Below are 21,711 nucleotides of genomic sequence, written 5' to 3'. Positions count from 1 at the left end.
CATCTGCATGTGCTCTGCCTGTCCCTCTCCCAGGAGCTCTGCTCACCTTGGATGGGGAGAGCAAGAGTTAGTTGTCCCCTGGTTCTTCCTCCACATAGCCATGCTGAACATTCCAGAACCAGTCTAGATCCTACTGTGTGTCTATCAGATTCTAGAAGCTTCTATATTTTCTCCTCAGCTTCTGTGTGATTTATTTTATGAATAAAGGTAGATTCTATAGTTATTCCAGTAAGAGAGTATTATCTCTTTGCTAAGCATCGCTACCTAGTTTAACCACTGTTTTAAAGTTTGTGTTCAGTGAAATAACTTCAATAACTACTGCCCATTTTCTTGAGGCTTGCCTCTGGTATTACTTTGACTGTCAATAAAATATCTTTCTTTTCTTGCTGAAGACGACATCACAGTAGAGCAAGCGGTGGGGATAGGAAACAGGATCTTCCTCACCTGGCGTCACGACCCCAACATGACTTGTGACTACGTAATTAAATGGTGCGGCTCATCTCGGTCTGAGCCCTGCCTCCTGGACTGGATGAAGGTTCCTTCAAACAGCACTGAGACTGTCATAGAGTCCGGTAAGAATCCGTGTCTCCCTGAGGCCTTTAAGGGGCTTGTGAAAAGCCACACAGAGGTGACTACCACTCCGTGATAGGTCATCAGAGAGAGCAGCATAGATTTGTATCTGAGGGGAGGGTTTTTGTTGAGAGCTCCTCAAACTCAGCGATCTGTTTGCTTCTGCAGAAATGAAAGGTGTGTTTCCACACACCGGGCTCTGAAATGCTCTGATAGCTTTGTTGTACTCTGAAAATTGATAAATAACAAACAAGGGAATGTATAAGCGGTGACATTTTGATAAAATAGACTTCAGTGGGAGTCAAAGATGAAACAGTTTGGGAACGCACTTCTGAACAACCAAGTCAGTGCAGTCAGTGCCCTCTTGCATTAATGCGTCCAGGACTTGGGTCCTTGAGGCCTCAAAGCCACCACCAACAGTTCCCTAATATGAGGACCAGGGTAACTCTATGGAAGTGGGCATGGGGTGTCTTTTAGCTTTGTGATCGAGCACAGGTCTGCCCGTGAGCCTGTGAGCCTTAGCAAGTGAGCCACCATTGACGGTGCAGCCTGACACATGTGGCATCCAGTGAGGCTTGGATCCTCAGAGCAACCGAGTTTCTCCTTTGGAAGTGGCTGCTTCCCTCCCTGCAGGGCTACCATGCCTTCTACGGAATCAGTGTGAGCCTACACCTTTGGGGTTTTTCTAGAGCCAGTAGTGGGCCTGTAGGTCACGATACTCCTAGAGACATCAGCTACTGGGGCTTCCTTCTGTGTTGGTGAAGCAAGCTGGAGGGTAAAGGGCCCTCAGTTGCTTCCCTCGCTAAGACAGGTTCTGGTCACTTGCTGTTTCTGCTGTTACAGGGGGAAGGATTGCACTTGGTGATTAGCCACGGTGAGTTCAGCTATCTTTCCCCTCTGTAAGAGCTCTTCTGCAGTTGGCTAAGGTGGTGGTGGTCCTCTCTGTTGCTCCCTTTCTCCTCTGGTCACCTCCATCTTTCTCTTCCCTACGCCTGCCCTCAAGTCCTTTCCTGTGGGACTGATTTGGCTGAGCCTGCCGTCTCTCCCTCTTGGGCTTGCAGAGCAAGTAGGGTGCCTTTGGACAGGGCGACACAGGCAGTGTTTCTGGGAGAACAAGTTGTGACTGAGACCCCTCAGGATGAGAGAAGCTGCTGTAATAGCTGCCACTGTGCGTGAGCAGGCTCTCTGTGGTGGCTGAGAAAAACAAAGGCACCGAGGACTTGGGGAAGGTCACAGAGTTAGGAGGCAGTGGGGCCACAATTGAACGCTACTCGGGGCCTGGGAAAGCTGGGGATCTTGGTATTCCCTGCTGAGCTTCTGTGCTGACCCCTTCCCTTGTTCATCTCTCGATGCAGTCTTCCTCTCCTTCAGCCCTCCGTTCTCTTTGAGGATATCTGCATCACCCAGCAGGCCCTTTTGAGTGACATACTCGATTCAATATTGATAATCTGTAATTTTAACATAAAACAAGGTATGGGTTCACATGCAATATAAAACCATAGCCTCAAGTATATCTCCCCCCCGGCCCCCCAGGGAAGTAAGGCACAAAATTGAATGCACTTGGCTGAGTTGGACTTGCCATCAGTATTTACTTAGTACCTGGAAGCACTGAGCGAACACTTTAGAAAAAATAGTGTAGGGAGAAAAGTCAGCTAGCGACAGAAGCTCGGGTTTCCTTCAGACTTCTGAGGCTGACCATCTCACTTGGGCCTCTGGGGTTCAGGTGTTCTTTGGGCATGTGGCTTAAAGAAGCACTGTATTAGCCACACTGGAATATGTTCCATCCAGAAACAGATGCCTGCTGCACTGTTAGGGCCTCACGAAGGCCTTGTCTTCCTCCAAGATGAGCCTCCTCCTGCTTCCCACTCCTCCATCCTCTTCAGAGAGCACTTGGAGGAGCTCTTTCCGACCTTAGAATTGATCAGTACTTCTCCTTGTATCCCGTGCTTACTACCTGAGACCCATGGCTGCCCTCGCCCTGTGTCTTCCCCAGGCTTGGCCAGCTTCTCTGGGATGAGAAGGGCTCTTCGTGTGTTTCCCTGTTTCTCATGTCTTGTCTTACAGATTTGATGAGACATTAAAAGGTGCTTTAGGAATTGAAGAAAGAGAATCATCTAGAAGTGGGGTTATGGGGGGCACACAAGGAAGGGGGTGGTAAAGGACTGGAGAGTAAGGACATCTATATGGAGATGCTATGATAAAGCTCACTACTTTGTGTGCTAACCTAAAAAAGTAATTAAAAAAAACTTGAGACACGTCTTGTGTGTCCATCACTCAGTGCATATTATAAAGGGAAGCAAGCACCAAAGGCCTGGTTCCTGTGTCCCAAAGCTTTGAGCTGAGCAGGGTTTCTAGTGCTGGGACTAGGGGAAACATGTCGTTTCTGTCCATCCCCAAAATGGTGGCACATAGGTGAGGGAAAGCATTTGTTAGCACACCGTGACCGTGCTGACCGGATGGTGGTGCCTGGGAAGTAGGAATAAGATGTCAGCCTCAGCTACCTTTGTGTCTTCGAAGAAATGTCATCCTGTGATCTTTTCATTATTATAGACGTGAAGATGGTCATGGTTTGCTGAATACTCCTAAATGTTTGCCAATTTTGAAAAAAAAAAGCGAAAGGACCCAGATATAGCTGTCTCTTGTGAGATAATGCCGGGGCCTAGCAAACACAGAAGTGGATGCTCACAGTCAGCTATTGGATGGATCACAGGGCCCCCAATGGAGGAGCTAGAGAAAGTACCCAAGGAGCTAAAGGGAACTGCAACCCCATAGGTGGAACATTATTATGAACTAACCAGTACCCCAGAGCTCTTGACTCTAGCTGCATTTGTATCAAAAGATGGCCTAGTTGGCCATCACTGGAAAGAGAAGCCCATTGGACTTGCCAACTTTATATGCCCCAGTACAGGGGAATGCCAGGGCCAAGGGGTGGGTGGGGGGGGGTGAGTGTATTGGAGACTTTTTGGATAGCATTGGAAATGTAATTGAGGAAAATACCTAATTAAAAAAAAAAAAACTAAAAAAAAAAAAAAGAAAAGAAAAAAAAAGCACCCAATATATTTTTATAATAGATCTGTAGCTAGCTTTGGAAATTTTAGCATGTTATAAATTTTGTGCTTCTAAGATAAGTGTTCTTGCTTTACCCACATAGACTGATAAAAGCCCACTGATTTGTTTACCCTACAGATCAGTTTCAGCCAGGAGTAAGATACAACTTCTACCTCTATGGGTGCACTAACCAGGGATACCAACTGTTACGTTCCATAGTTGGATACGTAGGAGAATTGGGTAAGTTAAATGTGTGAGGTCTCTTAAAGTTTGGCTAACACAAGAACGTGTAAATAGGCAAGTAGCAAGAGTCACGCTCCAGAACACACCGAATTTAGTTAGATTAAAGAAGATAAAATAATTCCTATCACAAATTTATCAAAATTGTTAGTCGCTCGTCTCCACCTGCTTGTTGATTTCACAGTTTCAGTCTTGACACTGAGGAAGTTATATCATGGCTGTCGTACTTGATTTGTGTTTACAGAAGCTTAAAAACTTGGAAATGTATCCAGGCCTAACACCAGAGAGGGGAGTATCCCTGAAGTCTGTTTGAGCGGTCACTTAAAATATGCGGCACATGGGGGGCTGGAGAGATGGCACCGACTGCTCTTCCAGAGGTCCTGAGTTCAATTCCCAGCAACCACATGGTGACTCACAACCATCTGTAATGGGGTCTGGTGCCCTCTTCTGGTGTGTCTGAAGAGAGCAATGGTGGCATACTCATATGTATAAAATAAATAAATAAATAAATAAATAAATAAATAAATAAATAAATAAATCTTTTAAAAAACCATCTATGCGGCACAGGTTATCCCCTGGATGCCTGTCTGTGTAAAGGCTGTGATTCCTCCCTGAGCTCCGCCTGGTTATTAGCATAGAATTGTTCAATCATCCGAGGAATTCATGCTTGAGTAAAAAGCACAGCTTAATTCCAAGATTAGGTGTTTCTAAAGCCAGAAGTCTCTGGAGCACTCACTCCCTTGCCCTTCAGCGCTTGACTGCTTGTTTTGACAGCTCCAATTGTCGCGCCAAATTTCACCGTGGAAGATACGTCGGCAGACTCGATATTAGTGAAATGGGACGACATCCCCGTGGAAGAGCTCCGAGGCTTCCTAAGAGGGTATTTATTTTACTTTCAGAAAGGAGAGAGAGATACGCCCAAGACGAGGAGCTTGGAACCACGTGAGTACATGACCGCCTGGGTTCTAGTGCTGTGAAAGACAGACAGACAGACTTCCACTGGCCACACAAGAGCGGAGGGGCTGCGGCTGCCGCACAGCTGAGCACAGTCTCCAGAACTATCTCAAAGAGAATACAATAAATAGAATGTAAATTCTTTCAAAGTCAAAATCGCTTATTTAGTTAGAAACTTTATAAGCACCACAGAATGGTGGCAACTTCTTACTAGTGTTACATGAACCACACCATATGATATTATTTATTTTTAATGTGATTTTATATTTAATAACCAAAGAGGCAAAAAAAAATGGGTTCAGAGCCCCAGTTATGATCTGGAATCAAAATGGTGGCAGACTGTTGGGTTAATGGGTCCCAGGACACTCTGGGAGGCAGGATGATGCAGGAGTTGACTACACTTATGCTATGCTGTCACCTGGGTGGCCATGGGGAAGCCAATCCGGGGACACCGCTCTGGGGTGGGGTAAGCAGAGTATGAGGTGCAGGAGCCAGAGCTGCCTCCAGGGTCCCTGGGCCTGCAAGGAGTCTGGAGCCACCAGGTTCCCAGGTTCTCTGACACCCAGGCGCCGCTGGGAGCCGTGGAAGACCTGGGCTTAGCTTGGTGGTGGCCATGGCCGGGAGTGCAGAGAAGCCTTCTACGGGAGATTAGACAGAAGCTCCATAGGTGAAGGCCATCTCCGTGGCTCCCCACAGCGGATCCTGATGAAAAGAGGCAGTCCACGGTTTTAAGACATTTATTGTCATGGCTGAAAGTGGATGAGTGAAATCATACCCCCTTCTCAGGGTGGGCCTGAGGTTAAATACCTTTTGCAGGGAGGAGGATCAGAGTTTTCCCTTAGTTGCAGACAGGGAAGTGATTTTTATGGAGTGCTTGCTGTATGCCAGGCATTGTTCTAACAAATGTACATGTAAATTTTACAGGACGCCACGTCCCCTACAGAGTCAGAGAAGCCAGAGTTGGCAGTAGTTTAGATGGTTTGACTGGCAGGGGAAGAACTTGACTGTGGCCCCGGAGCTTTGGCTGGGTGTGGGCAGCAGCAAGGTGCTCTCCCTCAGGGTGTCTGGCTGTACATCCCCGAGTTTAAAGTGACCTCAGGGTGAGTGAGATTATCCTTTGCTTTAGATCATTCTGACATCAAGCTAAAGAACATCACTGACATATCCCAGAAGACACTGAGGATTGCTGATCTTCAGGGTAAAACCAGTTACCATCTGGTCCTGCGAGCCTATACACACGGTGGTCTGGGCCCAGAGAAGAGCATGTTTGTGGTGACCAAGGAAAACTGTAAGTTCAACACGGCCCTAGAAACACCTTTGCCACTGGAGCGACAGTGTCCTCAGCATCTGGGGACTCTGCAGGCATCTTTGTTCCAAGCTCCAGGCCCGTGATTCTCAACCTTCCCAATGATGCACCCCTTTAATACAGTTCCTTATGTGGTGGTGACCCCCCAACCACAAAATCCTTTTCATTGCTATTTCATAACTGTAATGTTGCTACTGTTATGAATTGTAACGTTAATATTTTGGGAGATAGAAGTTGACCAGATAGGCCGCAGGCCACAGGTTGAGAACCACTGTTATAAGGTTTCACAGTTCATTGGTTTTTTTTATGTCAGGAAGAGCAGACTGTCAAAGGCTATGAGCGAACTCTTTTTGTTTTTGCTGTCAATTATTTCCCTATAAGTATGTAAGAAATTAATCAATTTAGGGATGTACCCCAAATCTACAACCCTAAATGCATAGTTGGGTTTTTTTAATGCAATTTAAATATTTTCCACACTAGTTTGATTTTAATAGGTCTAGGGAATTGTGTAAGAGACAGTCACTCTCTAAACTTCAGCAAGACCACACTTGATAAGTCTGAGATGGCTGTAGACAAGGGCGGTAGCCTTAGCTGTCCTTCACCGGGAGAAAGCTTCCATTTGGCTTCAGGCTTCCCCTCCACCAGGATGGAGTCCTTGTCCACGTCTGGAGCACAGGGCCAGAAGGCCGTGAGGCATTAAAACAGTGTTGCAACTGGACGTGATATTGCCCCATCGAAGACAACTTGGCAATGTCTGGTGATGTTCCTGACTGTCCTAACTGGAGTGCTGCTGGCATCTCATGGTTAGAAACCAGGATGTGGCTAAGCCTCCACACCAGAGCGCACAGGGTAGCCCTCCCCACCCCTCCTCACACCAGAGAGAGCTGGCCTATATGTCACCAGTGGCAGGATTGAGTAATCATACTCCAGTGTTGGTGGCCCTAGATCAGTTAGAGTTTTGTCTCTTCAGATAATAAATGTCTGTGGACTCCATACATCCGGTGGTGATTTTCAATATTGATAACTGTTTCTTTTCAGCTGTGGGATTGATTATTGCCATCCTCATTCCAGTGGCCGTGGCTGTCATTGTTGGCGTGGTAACAAGCATCCTTTGCTATCGGAAAAGAGAATGGTAATGGTACCTGTGTGTGTATTCACCCTCTTGTTTTTACAAGCCTCATTGTGCAGTCATGCTATGCATGTCAGACATTTTTTTTTAACTTAGAAGGTTGACTTTCAATATCAAGTAAGAAATAACATTTTATTGAAAATATTTAAGAACTCAAAGAGTAAAAGCCGTCATTCTCCCTATTGTCTTTACTAATAATTTATCACAATAAATGGCATTTTAAAGAAAGTGGAGCCCTTTCTGTGATGACTGCAGCCAGTTTGTCCTGTCCTAGCCAGGACAGTTCCTGGCAGTCACCCCAGAGCCCACTGCTCTCCTATGAACCCCTAGCCCCACTCACACCTCTACCTCTCCCCACCCCGCACCCCTTCAAAGATATTTTCACACATAAATTGACCATGGCTATCTGCAAATTTATATCCAAGTTAATGATCTAGATGGGTCCTGATGGCCTATTAGAACTGGTTCTTTTGTTCATTTGTTTATTCCTTGTGAATGCTCCTTCCATCAGAAAGAGGTTATAGTTGTGAATAAAGCAAGCCTGGTCCTTAGGAGTCTCCCAGCAGAGCGTGAGAGAGGGCCAGGGAAGCATGGACATCAGTAAATGTGCTTACAGGGAAGGAAGAGGAAGCAGGAGGGCTGCCCTGTGGAGAGCCCTGGAGGGTAACAGGGCTTCGGGTGAAGGACATTCTAGAGAGAGTGGTTTCAGGTAGACTCTGAAACTGGAGGCACTGTATAATTGGGCAAAGTGAGAGGGGGGGAGAGGTGTGAGTGGGGCTAGGGGTTCATAGGAGAGCAGTGGGCTCTGGGGTGACTGCCAGGAACTGTCCTGGCTAGGACAGGACAAACTGGCTGCAGTCATCACAGAAAGGGCTCCACTTTCTTTAAAATGCCATCGTTAGTGACAGAAGAGAATGTGTTTTGAAGATTCCTGGCTTCCAAGTGAAAGGAGTAATACACAAATAGAATAACCTATTTCGGCAACTAATTCCAACTTTAAAACAACCATTTCAGTACACAAAGAAAAAAAGAGGCCCAGAAGCGGGAACATTCAGACTCATGTTAACACAGTCACCATCCTTGAGGAATCCCAAACAATAGTGTCCTTAGTACTTCTGAGTATAAAAATACAGAGGGTTGAACAAATCTTTCCTCTGATGTTGAGTTTCTACCTAAGATTGTAGCTTTTTCCCCCCTTCAGCTCGGCAAGCCGTTTCCCTGCCATTCATGGCTGCAAACTCTAATACTTTTTGTTATTATTTAACCTGATATGATGACTCATGGCTGCAGTTCCAGCACTTGGGGGCTGAGGCAGGGAGAGTGAGTGCCATAAGTTTAAGGGCAGCCTGGGCTACCATAGCAAGTCTCTACCTCTAAAGAAAAATGAACAAAAAAGCACATGCTCTCACACACATACATGCATGCACATGCATGCGCATGCACACACACACACACACACACAAATGAAAGTAGAATTGATTGCTTTAATGTCAATGCTGTGCACTTACCAACCTTGGTCGAGCACTTCCATGCACTGGAAGTGTCCCTCGTGCGGGCCAGACCCCTGTGATAACCAGAGTACTGCATTTGCTCACCGGCCCTTTTGACCCTGCTTAATCCGGTTCATGGTAAAAACTTGGCTCTACTTCATGTGAGACATGATGGCAGCCGGCACTGTAAATTATTTGCTTTCATTTCCTTGAGCCAAATAAGGCCTTCTAGCTAGAGCATAGAGTGGTGGTTCACAGCGTTCACGCCGAAGCCCTGTGTCTGAAGCTCTGGCGTAAAGAGCTTCTATTTGTGTCTCAGGTACTCATTGACATTGTCACAAAAACATCTCAAGCCAAGCTAGATGGTACCTACATTTTGTTACAGGATCACTGTGTGATGGTAATTAAATCAAATCCATTCTTTATTTGAAGGATTAAGGAAACCTTCTACCCAGATATTCCCAATCCAGAAAACTGTAAGGCCTTACAGTTTCAGAAGAGTGTCTGCGAGGTAATCCTTCCTTCTCCGTGGTTGTCTTTGGGGACAGAGGGGCCCTTTCCTCTGTCTGTTGTGAGAAGCTTGGGAGGTGTGGGTGTCCCCATGGAGAACAGAACATGCATGTCTAACTCTGTCTCATGTCCAGAGGTCTTCGTCTTCAGCGTTCACACCGTGATTCTTTTGCTGCTATTAATAGCAAGAAAAATATTGACAAGGAGGGGAAAAAAAAAGTAGCTTGGCTCTGGATGTGAACTCTAGAGCTGCCGAGGCAAATGTTTATAAACAGATGTGGAAAAAAATATGAGGGGCCCCACAGGAGCGTGCTACGCTGCCGTCTTAACCACTGTTCCAAATTTATTTCCAGGGAAGCAATGCTCTTAAGACATTGGAAATGAACCCCTGTACCCCGAACAACGTTGAAGTCCTGGAATCTCGGTCGATAGTCCCTAAAATAGAAGATACAGAAATAATTTCCCCAGTTGCTGAGCGTCCTGGGGAAAGATCTGAGGTGGACCCTGAGAACCATGTGGTCGTGTCTTATTGCCCACCCATCATCGAGGAGGAAATAACGAACCCCGCGGCCGATGAAGTGGGAGGGGCTTCCCAGGTCGTGTACATCGATGTGCAGTCCATGTATCAGCCACAAGCCAAAGCAGAGGAAGAGCAGGGTGTGGATCCCGTGGTGGTGGCAGGCTATAAGCCACAGATGCGCCTTCCCATCAGCCCCGCTGTGGAAGACACAGCAGCAGAAGATGGAGAGGATAAGACTGCCGGTTACAGACCTCAGGCCAATGTAAACACTTGGAATTTGGTCTCTCCAGATTCCCCGAGGTCCACAGACAGCAACAATGAAGTTGTCTCTTTTGGAAGTCCGTGCTCCATCAATTCCAGGCAATTTTTGATTCCTCCTAAAGACGAAGACTCTCCTAAATCTAATGGAGGAGGGTGGTCCTTTACAAACTTCTTCCAGAACAAACCAAATGACTAACCAGGTCACCCTTTGTCACTTTCAGTCTGCCATCTCAGTAAGTCCTCCCTGTCGCTGTCCTGGCAGCAGCTGGGGCATTTCTGGAGGGACCCTGCAAATGTTGATAGCCAGGGACCTTCACTCTGGGCAAGTGACACTAGAAGTGTTAATGTGCTTTTAATGTATCCCAAAAGCCAGAGTGCAGTGACTCAGCCCTCAGCCGAGGAAACTTAAGATTTGAAGCTGGTTTTGATTGAGCCAAAGAACCCTCCCAAAGGGCCTCAAGACTAAGCAACTCTGTCTAGTACATACATGCCAAGCAGATCTCACAACCGTTTTCTGTTGTTAATGGTTTCCTCAGCGTTCTATGGTATGGGATTGCTAGTGGATTTACAGGCAAGGGAGAAAACCGTCCCAAGTCAAACCACGTTAATTTGCCTGACATTTACTGTGGTCTAGAGGAGAACCAAACACAGATCTTAAAACCATGATGATGTCTCTGTCCACGGCATTTACAAAAGCAAATCTCGTTTTCAATGCAGCAGCAGCAGCTATCTGTTGTTCTGTTTGATAAAGCGTGCTGATTTCTGTGCCTACTGTATAATGGTTATCAAACAGTTGTCTCAGGGGTACAAACTTGGAAAAAGCAAGTGCGACGCTGACCAGTCCGAATTGGCATCACACCGTCCTGCTTTCTCGGGGTGTGAAAACCTTTCTCCTATCATGTAGCTTGCACGACAGCTTCCATTAGTACAGTCGACTGCCCTAATGTTGGAAATCTCTCGAACTATGCCCAAATTTTCTCTGTTTGCTTTGTGTTATGTTATAGGGTCTGCTTCGTAAGAGCGAATTTATCATTATTTACAGGTAGATAATTGTAATGAGTTACTACGTAAGATGACTACTAAGAAATGGCTAGTGGTGTGTGCTGACTGCATAGCTGTGATTAGGCTCAGTTCTCCCTGAGAGGATAGGCCATTAAGCCTAACCAATAGCTGGCTGATGATCACCGAGGCTTCTCAGGAGCTTTCGATGCTGCTCATGAGTCTCGGCTCCTCCCCCCTCAGGCAGTTGGGGGTCCAGAGTCTCAGACCCTGCCTTCAAATCCATAAACTTAAACATAAAGGGCGATAACTTCCCTTTGGAGCAGTTAGTGGTTAAACTGTAATAGAGGTCATAAAACCTACGGAAGTGGTAGGTTGTGGCCTGTGCTTGTTCCATCAGCAGTGAAGAAGCGGATCCTGAGCACAGCACCCTCAATACACCCTGGTTTCTCATCAGCAATGTGTACAGGGAATGTGATTCTTAGAAAAGCTGTAAAATCCTAAAATGTGTGTCATGTGTCTGCTCTGCCTTTGGGTACACGACAGTTTGAAACACCCCAGGAGTAAGTAGATGACCTTTACTTGTGTCATCTGAAGCCCCCCAAGTCTTACAGATAATGGATTGTTCTTTTAGTTCAGATTTTATCTTTTTATTTTTATTTTTTATTTTTTATTTTATTTTTTTTGAGACAGGGTCTCACTATGCAGCTCTGGCTTTCTTGGAACTCACTATGTAGATGAAGCCGGCCTCAGACTCGGAGATCCACCTGTTTCTGTCTTCGAAGTGCTGCTGTGCGTGTCACCATGCCTGGCTTCTTATTTTATCTTCTAAAGAATCATGTGAGAAAAAAAAATACAGGATGACAAGGGACAGAGTCTTGATCCTGTTCTTAACCCTAGGATTCAACTACATTTTGAGCTCCATGATATAGTAGCTCTTAGAAATTTTCAGTAATGAAAAATATTCCAAGCCAGAGCCAACACCAAAGAGTTTCTGTCTTCCTTGTGCCCTCTGGCTCCATCCTCTACCCAGCCACTCTAAGCCCTGCTGCCTCCTCCCCCCACGCCACACCCCTCTCTTCCCCCCTCCCTGAAACATCTTACTACTGCTCTGCCTGCTTGGCCTCTGCCTTGTTCCCCAGTGAAGCTTCTCAGTTTCTTATTCCCATCTAATTGGGATCAGAGTTTTCGAAGGTTACAGCTCGTCATTCCGCACTACGTTCAGGGAACGGTCAGGAGAAATGGACTCATTCTGTCCAAAGGATGTCCTTTTGGCGTGGGTGTCTAGAATGTTGGGAGTTTAGAGTGCTGCTCATCCCACCCTGCCTCTGAAGTCCATTCTCAAGGACCACTGAGCTATGCAGAAGCGGGGCAGCCCTGGATTATTGTAGGAGAATGTGACGTAGGACTAAGGCCAAGGCAGCTTTTTTTTTTTTCTGTCTTTTCCCATTGAAGTGAATACAGCTGCCTCCCTGGGCAGTGTTGTTACCTCTGTGGTTGTGTATATAGGAGTAGCCTAAACAGGAAGAGGACAGGGGAGAAGCAGGCCACCACTGCCATGCCCTTACTACCTGTCTCACGGGTTGGGACTTTAGTAAGTGCGCACTGTGGCCTTCAGTGCAAGTTGGCCTCATAGTGGATATACTCTGAAGTCAGGGGTCACTGTGAGAGAAGAGGCTACAGGTGTTCCCAGCTCTTAGGAAAAGGAGAGAAACTGTTCCTTCCTAAGAAGAGCCCAGTCATTGGCCAGGCAACTCCACATATCTCGACCAGAATTAGGTTCCTCTCTGTCTGGTGAACAGAAAGAACCACATGCACACCCTTTTGTAAGCCAGTTTCATTCAGACTTCCCTGGTGAGACATGGAGATTGAGGGCATCCTAATACTTAGGAGTGGCCATTTTCAATAACATCTAATTAAAGAGAACATTCTTAAATACTTAACTAGGCTTTTTGAGGTTTATGCCCCATGAATTAGTGCACGTGTACCTTCTGAGTCTTCCCGTGGGTTGAACCTGTAGTGTCCCAGCCTTGAGACAACGGCAGCTCTGCAGATCTGGAAGGCTGGGTTGTGATTCTGAGCTGGGTGATAGAGGTGCTTTTGTTCCTGCAGCTGGCAACAGAAGCCGCCATTCATTGGGAAGCTCGAGGGAGGAACTGTCAGCCTCGGTTTGCACATTAGTCTTGCTTTCATGGTTCAGGGGAACTGGAAGGATTGCATTCCGAACACCCAGCACTGTCGCACTCAGACATGACAGTAGGAAGTCACAGTCTTAGAAGTTCTTGCAAACTGAACTCTTGTTAGAAATCTCTCCTGTCACAGTAATCCTGACTGTATTTACCATCCGTCCCAGCCCTTTCAGTGCTCAATATACCTAATTTAGTGAAAGGCTTAAGAATGTTTCCTCTCGATAGAAATTCGAAGTCAATGTCATGGTATTTTGCAATTCAAGTACCCCTTCATATGTCAATATGCAGAAAGTATTATCTCAAAGTCTCTTACTGCTTAGGCACTACTCAGATAAAACTTGTTGTGTTTGCACTAAGGTAATTTCTACTGTTTCCTGTTTGAAACTGGGTTGAAATGAGCAAAATGGCTTTTGAAAGGATCCTGAAAGTGCACTACTTGGCATCTCAAGTGAAGTGTGGGAGAAGGGCCATCAGCTGCTAATGCCAGGCACACAGTGAGAGTTCTGTGTCTGTAATGATGGGGTCCCTTTCTAGAGTGTGACAGATTCCTCGGAACTGTCTTGCAGGATGGGAGAGATTAAGATGTGACTCGCATAGATAAGAATTGACTGAAAGATTTGGATACATTGTGGAAATGGCCCCACAGTGTGAGGGAACTGTGAAGACTCATCAGGCCTGCCTTTCATAGATAGACCCTGTCAGCACCCTATTCGCTGCAGAGTTGTTCGCTTTTGTCTCATGAGCTATCTATCAGCCTGGAGATGCCTCTGTACCAATCTGCCATGTGTTATGTCAAGCAGCGTGCATGAGCAAACATAGCTGATCAATAGAAGAACTCAATGTCTCGGTAAGATATTTCCAGGCATTTCCTTGAATTGATTTGATACTTTCTTGTGAAAAAAGTTTCATGCTGTCATACCTGTCTTACCTCTGTGTCCAGGACAAAATAATTACAGAGGGGGTGGGGGTGGGGCCAAGCAAAAAACGTTCATCTTTTAGACATAACCCTAGAATATCCTTCAAAGTGATTTCGCTTGAATCGTGGATTCTGCCCAGTGCTATTCACCCTGTTTAAACCTCTTAGCTTACTAGGGTTGTTGGATTTTTGCTCCCCTTATCTTAATAATTACATGACCATATTCATGCTGATTATAATACAGAGGACTTATTTCTAAATGGAGGCATAAAGGATTGGGAGCAACCTTTAGCTGAGCACTACCAAGTTTTGTTTTGTTTTGTTTTTCCTCTTGTTAGAGTTTCTGGGGTTGTCCTGTGGCCTAGAACAGCCACATGCTTCTAATTATGAGACTGTGACTGGATCAGGCTGCCCTTAACCAGAGTAGTGCTTCGTCTCCTGTATTATGAATGGCAGTTTTTGTCCAAGGTGTAAATAGAATTTGCTTAAGTTAAATTCTAACTGTGGCATACTTTTATTATAAATAAACCATATCCGATTGCACATTAAACAAGTGTGCAATTTTTGGTTGCTGGAATGGAATAGTTTAAAAATGAAAAATAAAAAACCATGCTGAGGATAAAAGACAGGAACATGAATGTTAGTTGATCCATATGGGTCTTCAAGATCGCCTTTGTGTTAGACAATCAACATGAAAAGAAATCCCGCTGTAATAGGCATTTTGCTGTACTTATGCCTAGAATATTTGATACATCTAAATTGGCTGCCTTCCTAATTTTATTCCGATTTCTTACATGCACTTTTATTTTTAATTATTCCATCTCAAATGGGCAGTTTCAACTTTCCAAACTAACTTCAACATCCAGTAGCATATCTTTAGAGATCAAAATTTTTTAGGTAGTAATTCCATCTTCCTTAAGTCCTGAGCAGCTTAGCCCTTTGGCAGGTGGTCCTAGAACAAAGGCTGAAGGGAGGTTTTCGGGTGATGCTCTCCGTTTGATCCAAACACTTTCACTGTCTTTTCCGATTAGCCCGATTAGCTCAGTTATAAACACCCAGCTCCTTGCGCTTACTTTTCTTTCTGATGTATTCTTTAACAAAGTATGAACAGCATGGTGAAGTGTTGAGGAATAAACCCTGTTCCGCTCCTTGTGATGGGGTAGATGTTAGGGGATACCCCAGGACACAGCTGCTAAAGGACATTCTCCTTAGAGTTGCTTTGAAAACGTTGTTCCGGATGGAGAGATACGCTGAGTCCCAGATGATACCAACTTACAGGCATGTCCAAAGGTAAAGTAAGCCATCTGAAAATTCTCAGTGTTCCTAGGAAATTTTTTAAAAATTTATTTTACCAGATCTTTCACTAGCAGACAGGCCATCAGCCATCTTCCCTGTAACACTAAGAAATTGCCACTTTTTTCCTTTCAAATTTGCATTACAGTGCATTACTGTTTACAAGACACACATACTGTGAACAGATCTAAGTCTTTGTCTTTTGTAAGGTTTGTAGAATGAATCTTGTTTTAAAGATGGTGTTATGTTAAATATCTTTAGGTCTCTGTAAATGCTAGCTCCTGTTTACTAACTTTTGTTTGGTCAGGTGTGTGTCCATGTAGCTGAAAGAAGATAGAAATTGCAGTTTGCGTAACTTTTCCCCGTTTTGTTTCTTGCAAAATTATCACTACAGACCTGATTGTGTTAAATCAAAGGATCGGTTATGATGTGCAATACCTAAAATCATGTTCAGTCCTATAAGGAATCTTTTCAATGCTCACACACAGGACTTAAAGGAGACTGATGTGTGTGTGTCTGTGATTCACTCTGACTCAAAAGATTCTGAGCTGAGTATAGAATAAAACAATACTCACGAACATTGACAGCGGAGGCATTCCCAGCTTTGTGAAATGTTATGTCGCTGTTAAAACGGGAAATTTGAACCCTTTATAGCATAATTTCAGAATTTAGCGTCCATATCTTTTGAGAAACATGATTATCACAAGAACATAGATGATGTAAATAGCCTATTACTAAGACACTGCAAATATAAAACTACTATTGCTTGGCTGTTAATTATATAAAGATGTTACCAATGTCTGTTTTTAAAACATGCATGTATTTAACAATTTTATCATAGTATTGTCATGGAAAAAATAAATATATTTTCTTACATCTTACCCTAGTAAATTTGGACATTTATTGTTTGGGGGTGCTTTCCCTCATGTCTCAAACATTTAGGAAAAGTGCCCTTCACTTTGTTCTTTGTTTAGTTCTTACTCTTATCCCATAATAATCACAGTGACTCTATAGCAACCAGGAAGCTTTAGCGGTGGCTTTAATATTTGGAGGTATTGCTGTGCTGTTGACAGCACCTTCAATTTGCTCTGTTAAGTTCATGTTATATTTATAGAGAAAAAAAGGATTCTTATATTTAAATTAAAAAATCAAATTGCTTTTTACAAAGTGAGAACCCAGCATTAGCAAGTAACAAGATTATTGCCATATGTAGTCGTGCACACCTTTAGTCCCAGCCAGCACTAAGGAAGCAGGGGCAGAGGCAGAGGGATCTCTGAGTTGGAGGGCAGCCTGGTCTATATAGATCCAGGCCACCCAGGGCTACATACTGTCTCAAAAAAAGAAAAGAAAAGAGAAATGCTGGTCCTTAAAGCAGGAGTTGTAATTTATTATTTCCCAAGAGAGCTGAATATTTCAGGAGTTTCTGGGAATGCATAAAAATTTCAACTTAATTTTGAAATATAGCAATTGACTTAACAAAACTCCAGTCATTTAGAAGTAGGCAGTGGCATTAGAGAAATGTTCTTTGTCTTTTGTGGCTCAGACTTACCACAGCCAGAGCATGAATGGACCCGACTTGAGCCTGTAAAAGTACAAGCCAGTTGTAGATTAGTTGTGAAACACATGTTAATATTTAAGTGCTAGAAAAGCTCACACATATGGTCTGTACTTTGGGGAATTCTCAATGCAGAACTTGTTCCCAGAAGGTTGAGTTTCTGAAGCCAAATTGTGTACCACTGTTACCTACAGCAACAGAAAAAGTGTAAAGGAAGGAAAAAAAACCTAGAGATGGATGAATAAGTAAGTGGTAATGTGTGATATCCAACATCATAGCACAATGTGATAGCAACCCTTCATCCTTCACAAAAGAACTATAGAATTTATTTGAAATGACCCATACATTTGATCCAGTCCCCTTCCCCATGAACGACCGGCAGGAAAACTGATTTCAAGTCATCCAGTCTCTATAACCCAGGGAAATTGATAATGAGAGATGATGACTTGAACTGATTCAAGATTAAATTGGAGATTTTTTTTTTTTTTTTACTTAGAAGATCAATCTCAAGTTGTGGGTTTAAGAAAAGAATTAGAAAATCACTTTGATAAGCTGTCAAGGAGAAATAATATTAAAAGGGAGGAAACACCAGTGCATTCATCTTTCTGGTAGCTAAATGCTTGAAAGGGGAGAAATAATTTTAAGTTCCAGCTCAGATTTAAATCATCTGTCCCCTTCTGGCCCCAGCTGGCCTGTCACTATGGCAAACCTGTGTCAGCACTTCAGGCAGCCTGGGAGGAAGGCATAAGGACTCTTTTTTTCCTCACTGCCTCCCCTCCCCCTCAGAGCTGATGGTGCCAAAACACATGGGCAGAGGAAGCAGTGTTGAGAGTAGATGGCATCCCCTCCCCCTTTCTTGTCCAGTCACAGTGCAAAACAGCTTGCATACCCTGTCAGAAGCGAACCAAGAGTCTCATTACCCCAGGACCACAGACACTACTGGCTGGGACAGGTTCCTCCATTTTCAAGATGGCTCTGAGGGACACTGTCATATGTGAGGCTGTACAGTCCCATGTGGGCTCCTGAGATCACCACTGGTCAATCACCTGGACCACACTGGAAGATGTTTAACCTCTCTCTCACCCTATTCCTCATCATAAAGCCTGGGCCTCCAGTGTGTATCACAAGAATGCTAAGGCTTATTATAGTCCAAGAATGTAACATTCCCTGCAGGATAGATGTCTGCATTCAACATGGCCGTCTTCCTGGCCAGCGATATAAAGGTATAACCGCTTGCATATGAGTTTAGACACACATTCCTCTGCATCCCTCAACTTATCAGAAGGTGACAGTACACAGCAAAGGCTTTAGAAAGAGACCCTGAGGTCTGATTCGCTAGAGCTCAGCCAGAGCCACACTTGGCTCAGGTAACTTCTTCCACCCCAGGCCTCAGATGAGCATCCTTGGGACTGAGGAGGTCCTGTCAGCGTCCTTAGGTCTTCACTCCCAAGCTTACTTCATCCAGTCCTTGCATGTCCCCGTGGCACCAAGGACTTCTCAGGGCTTTGTTTGAAAATCAGAGGTGTCTGGGGGGAGGGCTGGCATTGCCAAGTTCCCACTTGGTGTAGCATCCATCCCATTTCTGAGGCTCTGGAAGTCTTTGAACTTCTTTGAGGACAGAACGGACAAAGTGCAGCCTTGGGTATCTTGCGTGGGGTGATTCCCCCTCAGAGCTGATGAAGAGCCCTCATTATATCTGACTTTGGACCAAAAGTGCCCTGTGGTAGTACTTTTATTAGTGGGCTAATCTTTATTAGACAAATCAATACTAAAGGAAAATTAGAAAATGATAAAAGAAATGTATGCAATCTTGGGCAATATTGGCTCTCTTTAACATGTTACTTTGAAACAATTTGCGAGCTTGATTTCATTTCTTGGATGCATCTCAAAAATCTTATCAGCAGTGTTTCTAAGGCTGGATGCATAAAATACCAGCAGACAGATGATAGATGGATTGTCTAACTATATATAATGGATTTTTTTCCTGTTACCCATCTTAAAACAAAACAAAACAAAACAAAAAACTGGTGGGCGATTTTGAATGTTAAAAATACTTGAATTTAAGAGACAATACTTGATTTTTGTACCAAGAGCCACTAACTTACATAAGAACTCTCAAAGCCACATTGCCATAAAATGTGGTTATTTTACAATTAACTGACTAAGGAAGATTTGAACCTAAGTCAGAGTCACGCTTACCTGTCACTTCCCATAAGATACAGCCGACAGACACGAGCCAGGGCTCTCCGGGGTTAATGCTGAGTGACAACTGGAAAGGGCAGCATTATGACTCAGTTTCCTTGGTCCCCAGGGTACCAACCCGGCCACTGTGCTCCTCCCTGGACATGCAGTCATTGGCAATACATCCTTACCCTCAAAGAAAATGTTCTTTTCAGGAACTATAAATAGGAGGTCTAAAATAGATTTTTTTCTCTCTGAATATAAAATTTCCCTATCCTATGAGCCTTTGACTCATTGTTTAGGGAAGTTGGGCAAATAGACAGGATATTCTTAGTGTGTAAAAGTAAACCGTTATCAGCAGGCAGGATTTTAAGAAACTCCTGGGATTTTTTGCCCTGTGGCTTGCACGGTTCTTGTCTCAAACTGGATAAATAAAACATTATTCCTGTGTTCAGGTTACTAATAAGTGGACTTAAAGTTAACAAAACATTGGTATCCCCAGAGCCTAACTGAATGAGGTAGATACTCAAGTAAGGACAAGACCCTTCTGTAAAAGATGGCCTCTCCCGGCCTTGAAAGAATAGAGTGACCAGTGAGTGAGCTTAGAGAGGATACTCAGTCTCAAAAGGCTACTGCCCAGATGTCTTGAGTTCTGTTTTATATTCTCACCAGTTTCTTGTGAAAAAGCTCCCAGGAAATGTTTCGGAAATGAATATGGTTTGATGAGGTTCTGTGGAGGGAGGTCTGCAACAAGGCTCACTGAGGCCCTAGCAGACCACCAATCCTCAAAAACCTGAGGCCTCCAAACAAACTCCCAGGGGCTTTGGTTTGCAGCCCAGACAGAGAGGGATTACCAGGTGAGTCCTCCATCCTTGGCAAGCAGTGTTACCCCACTAGCCTGATCAGCAGGCTGGAGCCAACCATCACAGAGATTTCTTTCATGTCTGAGGTCGTGTGAATGTGCCCTGGGCAACCAGTGGGCACATTGTCTATTAAGCAGTACCCCGTTTTACACCTCTTTCCCATAGTTTTCTCTGACACCTCCCCCGCCCCCACTGAGTTCAGATAAAATATGGAATGTCCGCCACAGGCACTCAGTTCATTACGAGGGGGCCCTGTGACCCCCCTTAGGCTAAGGCCTCTCCTCCCACTGTTCTATCTGATACTTCATTTTCTCTGACTCTGCTCTCCTTCAGCCAACTTCCTAGCAGGGCTTTCCTCAGCTAATCCCCTGGCTTGGTGCCCCTAACTTTTGTTATTAAATGTGTATAAACGGCAAATTCCTTGAGCCGTCCTGGCCTTCCTTCTCGGAGATATTTCTATCCAAGATCTCTTGTGCATAGCCAAGTCAGAGCTGCAGCCCTTTAGTATCAGATTGTCCAAGGAGGCTGCAGCCCCAGGCTGGGCCCCCCACTTAGAGATGGACAGCTGGGACAACAGGGGGAGACCACACTACGTGTTGGGAACCTTCTGTGCCTCCAGACATCCTTAGAATCTTACACAAAGCAGAACAACCAGACAGATGAATAGAAGAGACTTCCTCCAAATGCTAAGACGTGATGTTCCTTTCTGTCTTTCCAGGAAAGGATGAGAGTTCCTAGGGGCCACAGACTTTCTAGGACAAAGATGTTTCAGCAAGGGAAAGCAGCTAAAGTTGGTGAGGCAGAGAGGTGTTGCCTGCTGTCTGACTTGCTTTGGAGCACACGGTTTCGCCAAGACAAGTCAGGGGCTCAGGGATCAGCGTTTAGCCAGAAATAGTTTAAACAACTCCCCTGAGTTTTGGAGGCTATTTCTGGACTTGAAGGCAAAGGAGAAGAGGGAAACGAATTGAATCCAGACCTAACTGCCTGTAGAGGGGCCTGAATCCCACATAACTAGCAGTTTCATCTCTTTACACCTGCAGTGGAAGAACTCTGGAAGAATTCACTCTCAACAGAGCTGTAACAGCACACTGACAAGGAGACTCTTGAGGCCTTTGCTCAGTACAGTGAAGACCAGGAAGCCCCAGCATGCCCCTGTGTAACCTATGATCCTGTTCCCATTGCCGTGCCAGGGTTATGCCCTCTTTGAGACCTCAGACAAGTCACCTATCACAGCTACTTTTCTGTTGCTGTGATCCAACACTGTGACCAGAAGCAAATCGGGGAAGAAAGGGTTTATTCCACCTTAGAGCTTGTAAGTCTATTCAGTCAGGGAAGTCAGGGCAAGAACTCAAGCCAGGAACCTGGATGCAGAAACTGAAGAAGAAACTAAGAAACTCCCTGGAGGAGTACTGTTTGTGCACTGGATCCTCGTGGCTTAATCGGCCTGCTTTCTTACAGCACCCAGGACCACCAGTCCAGGAATGACACTGTCTACAGTCAAGATGTACTTTCCTATATCAAATCATATATATATGTGTATGTGTGTGTGTATGTATATATTTATATGTATATTGCTTGATGATTTGATGTACACACACACACACACACATATTCCCCTCCCCCACAGGCCAATCTGGTGTGGTAATTTTCTCAGTTGAGATTCCCTTTCACTAAATGACTCTACCTC

The 21,711-nt window shown here is 44.7% G+C and overlaps 1 protein-coding gene across 4 annotated transcripts in view; it reads left to right on the top strand.

Moving 5' to 3' along the window:
* Nucleotides 1-16,306, top strand: part of Lifr (LIF receptor subunit alpha) — a 110,655-nt gene extending 94,349 nt beyond the window's left edge. For all 4 annotated transcript variants that reach the window (XM_085831462.1, XM_021183148.3, XM_021183147.2 and 1 more), the window contains 7 exons: nt 393-572; nt 3,757-3,858; nt 4,633-4,800; nt 5,939-6,100; nt 7,157-7,250; nt 9,170-9,248; nt 9,601-16,306. In XM_085831462.1, the coding sequence (XP_085687588.1) occupies nt 393-572; nt 3,757-3,858; nt 4,633-4,800; nt 5,939-6,100; nt 7,157-7,250; nt 9,170-9,248; nt 9,601-10,224 (1,409 nt within the window). In that variant the 3' untranslated portion in view covers nt 10,225-16,306. The remainder of the gene's footprint in view (nt 1-392; nt 573-3,756; nt 3,859-4,632; nt 4,801-5,938; nt 6,101-7,156; nt 7,251-9,169; nt 9,249-9,600) is intronic.
* Nucleotides 16,307-21,711: the final 5,405 nt, after the last annotated feature.

Source organism: Mus caroli, unplaced genomic scaffold (assembly GCF_978045245.1).
Source record: "Mus caroli unplaced genomic scaffold, Mus_caroli_1 scaffold_16, whole genome shotgun sequence".
Lineage (NCBI taxonomy): Eukaryota > Metazoa > Chordata > Mammalia > Rodentia > Muridae > Mus > Mus caroli.
This window is presented reverse-complemented; position numbering and strand designations above follow the sequence as displayed.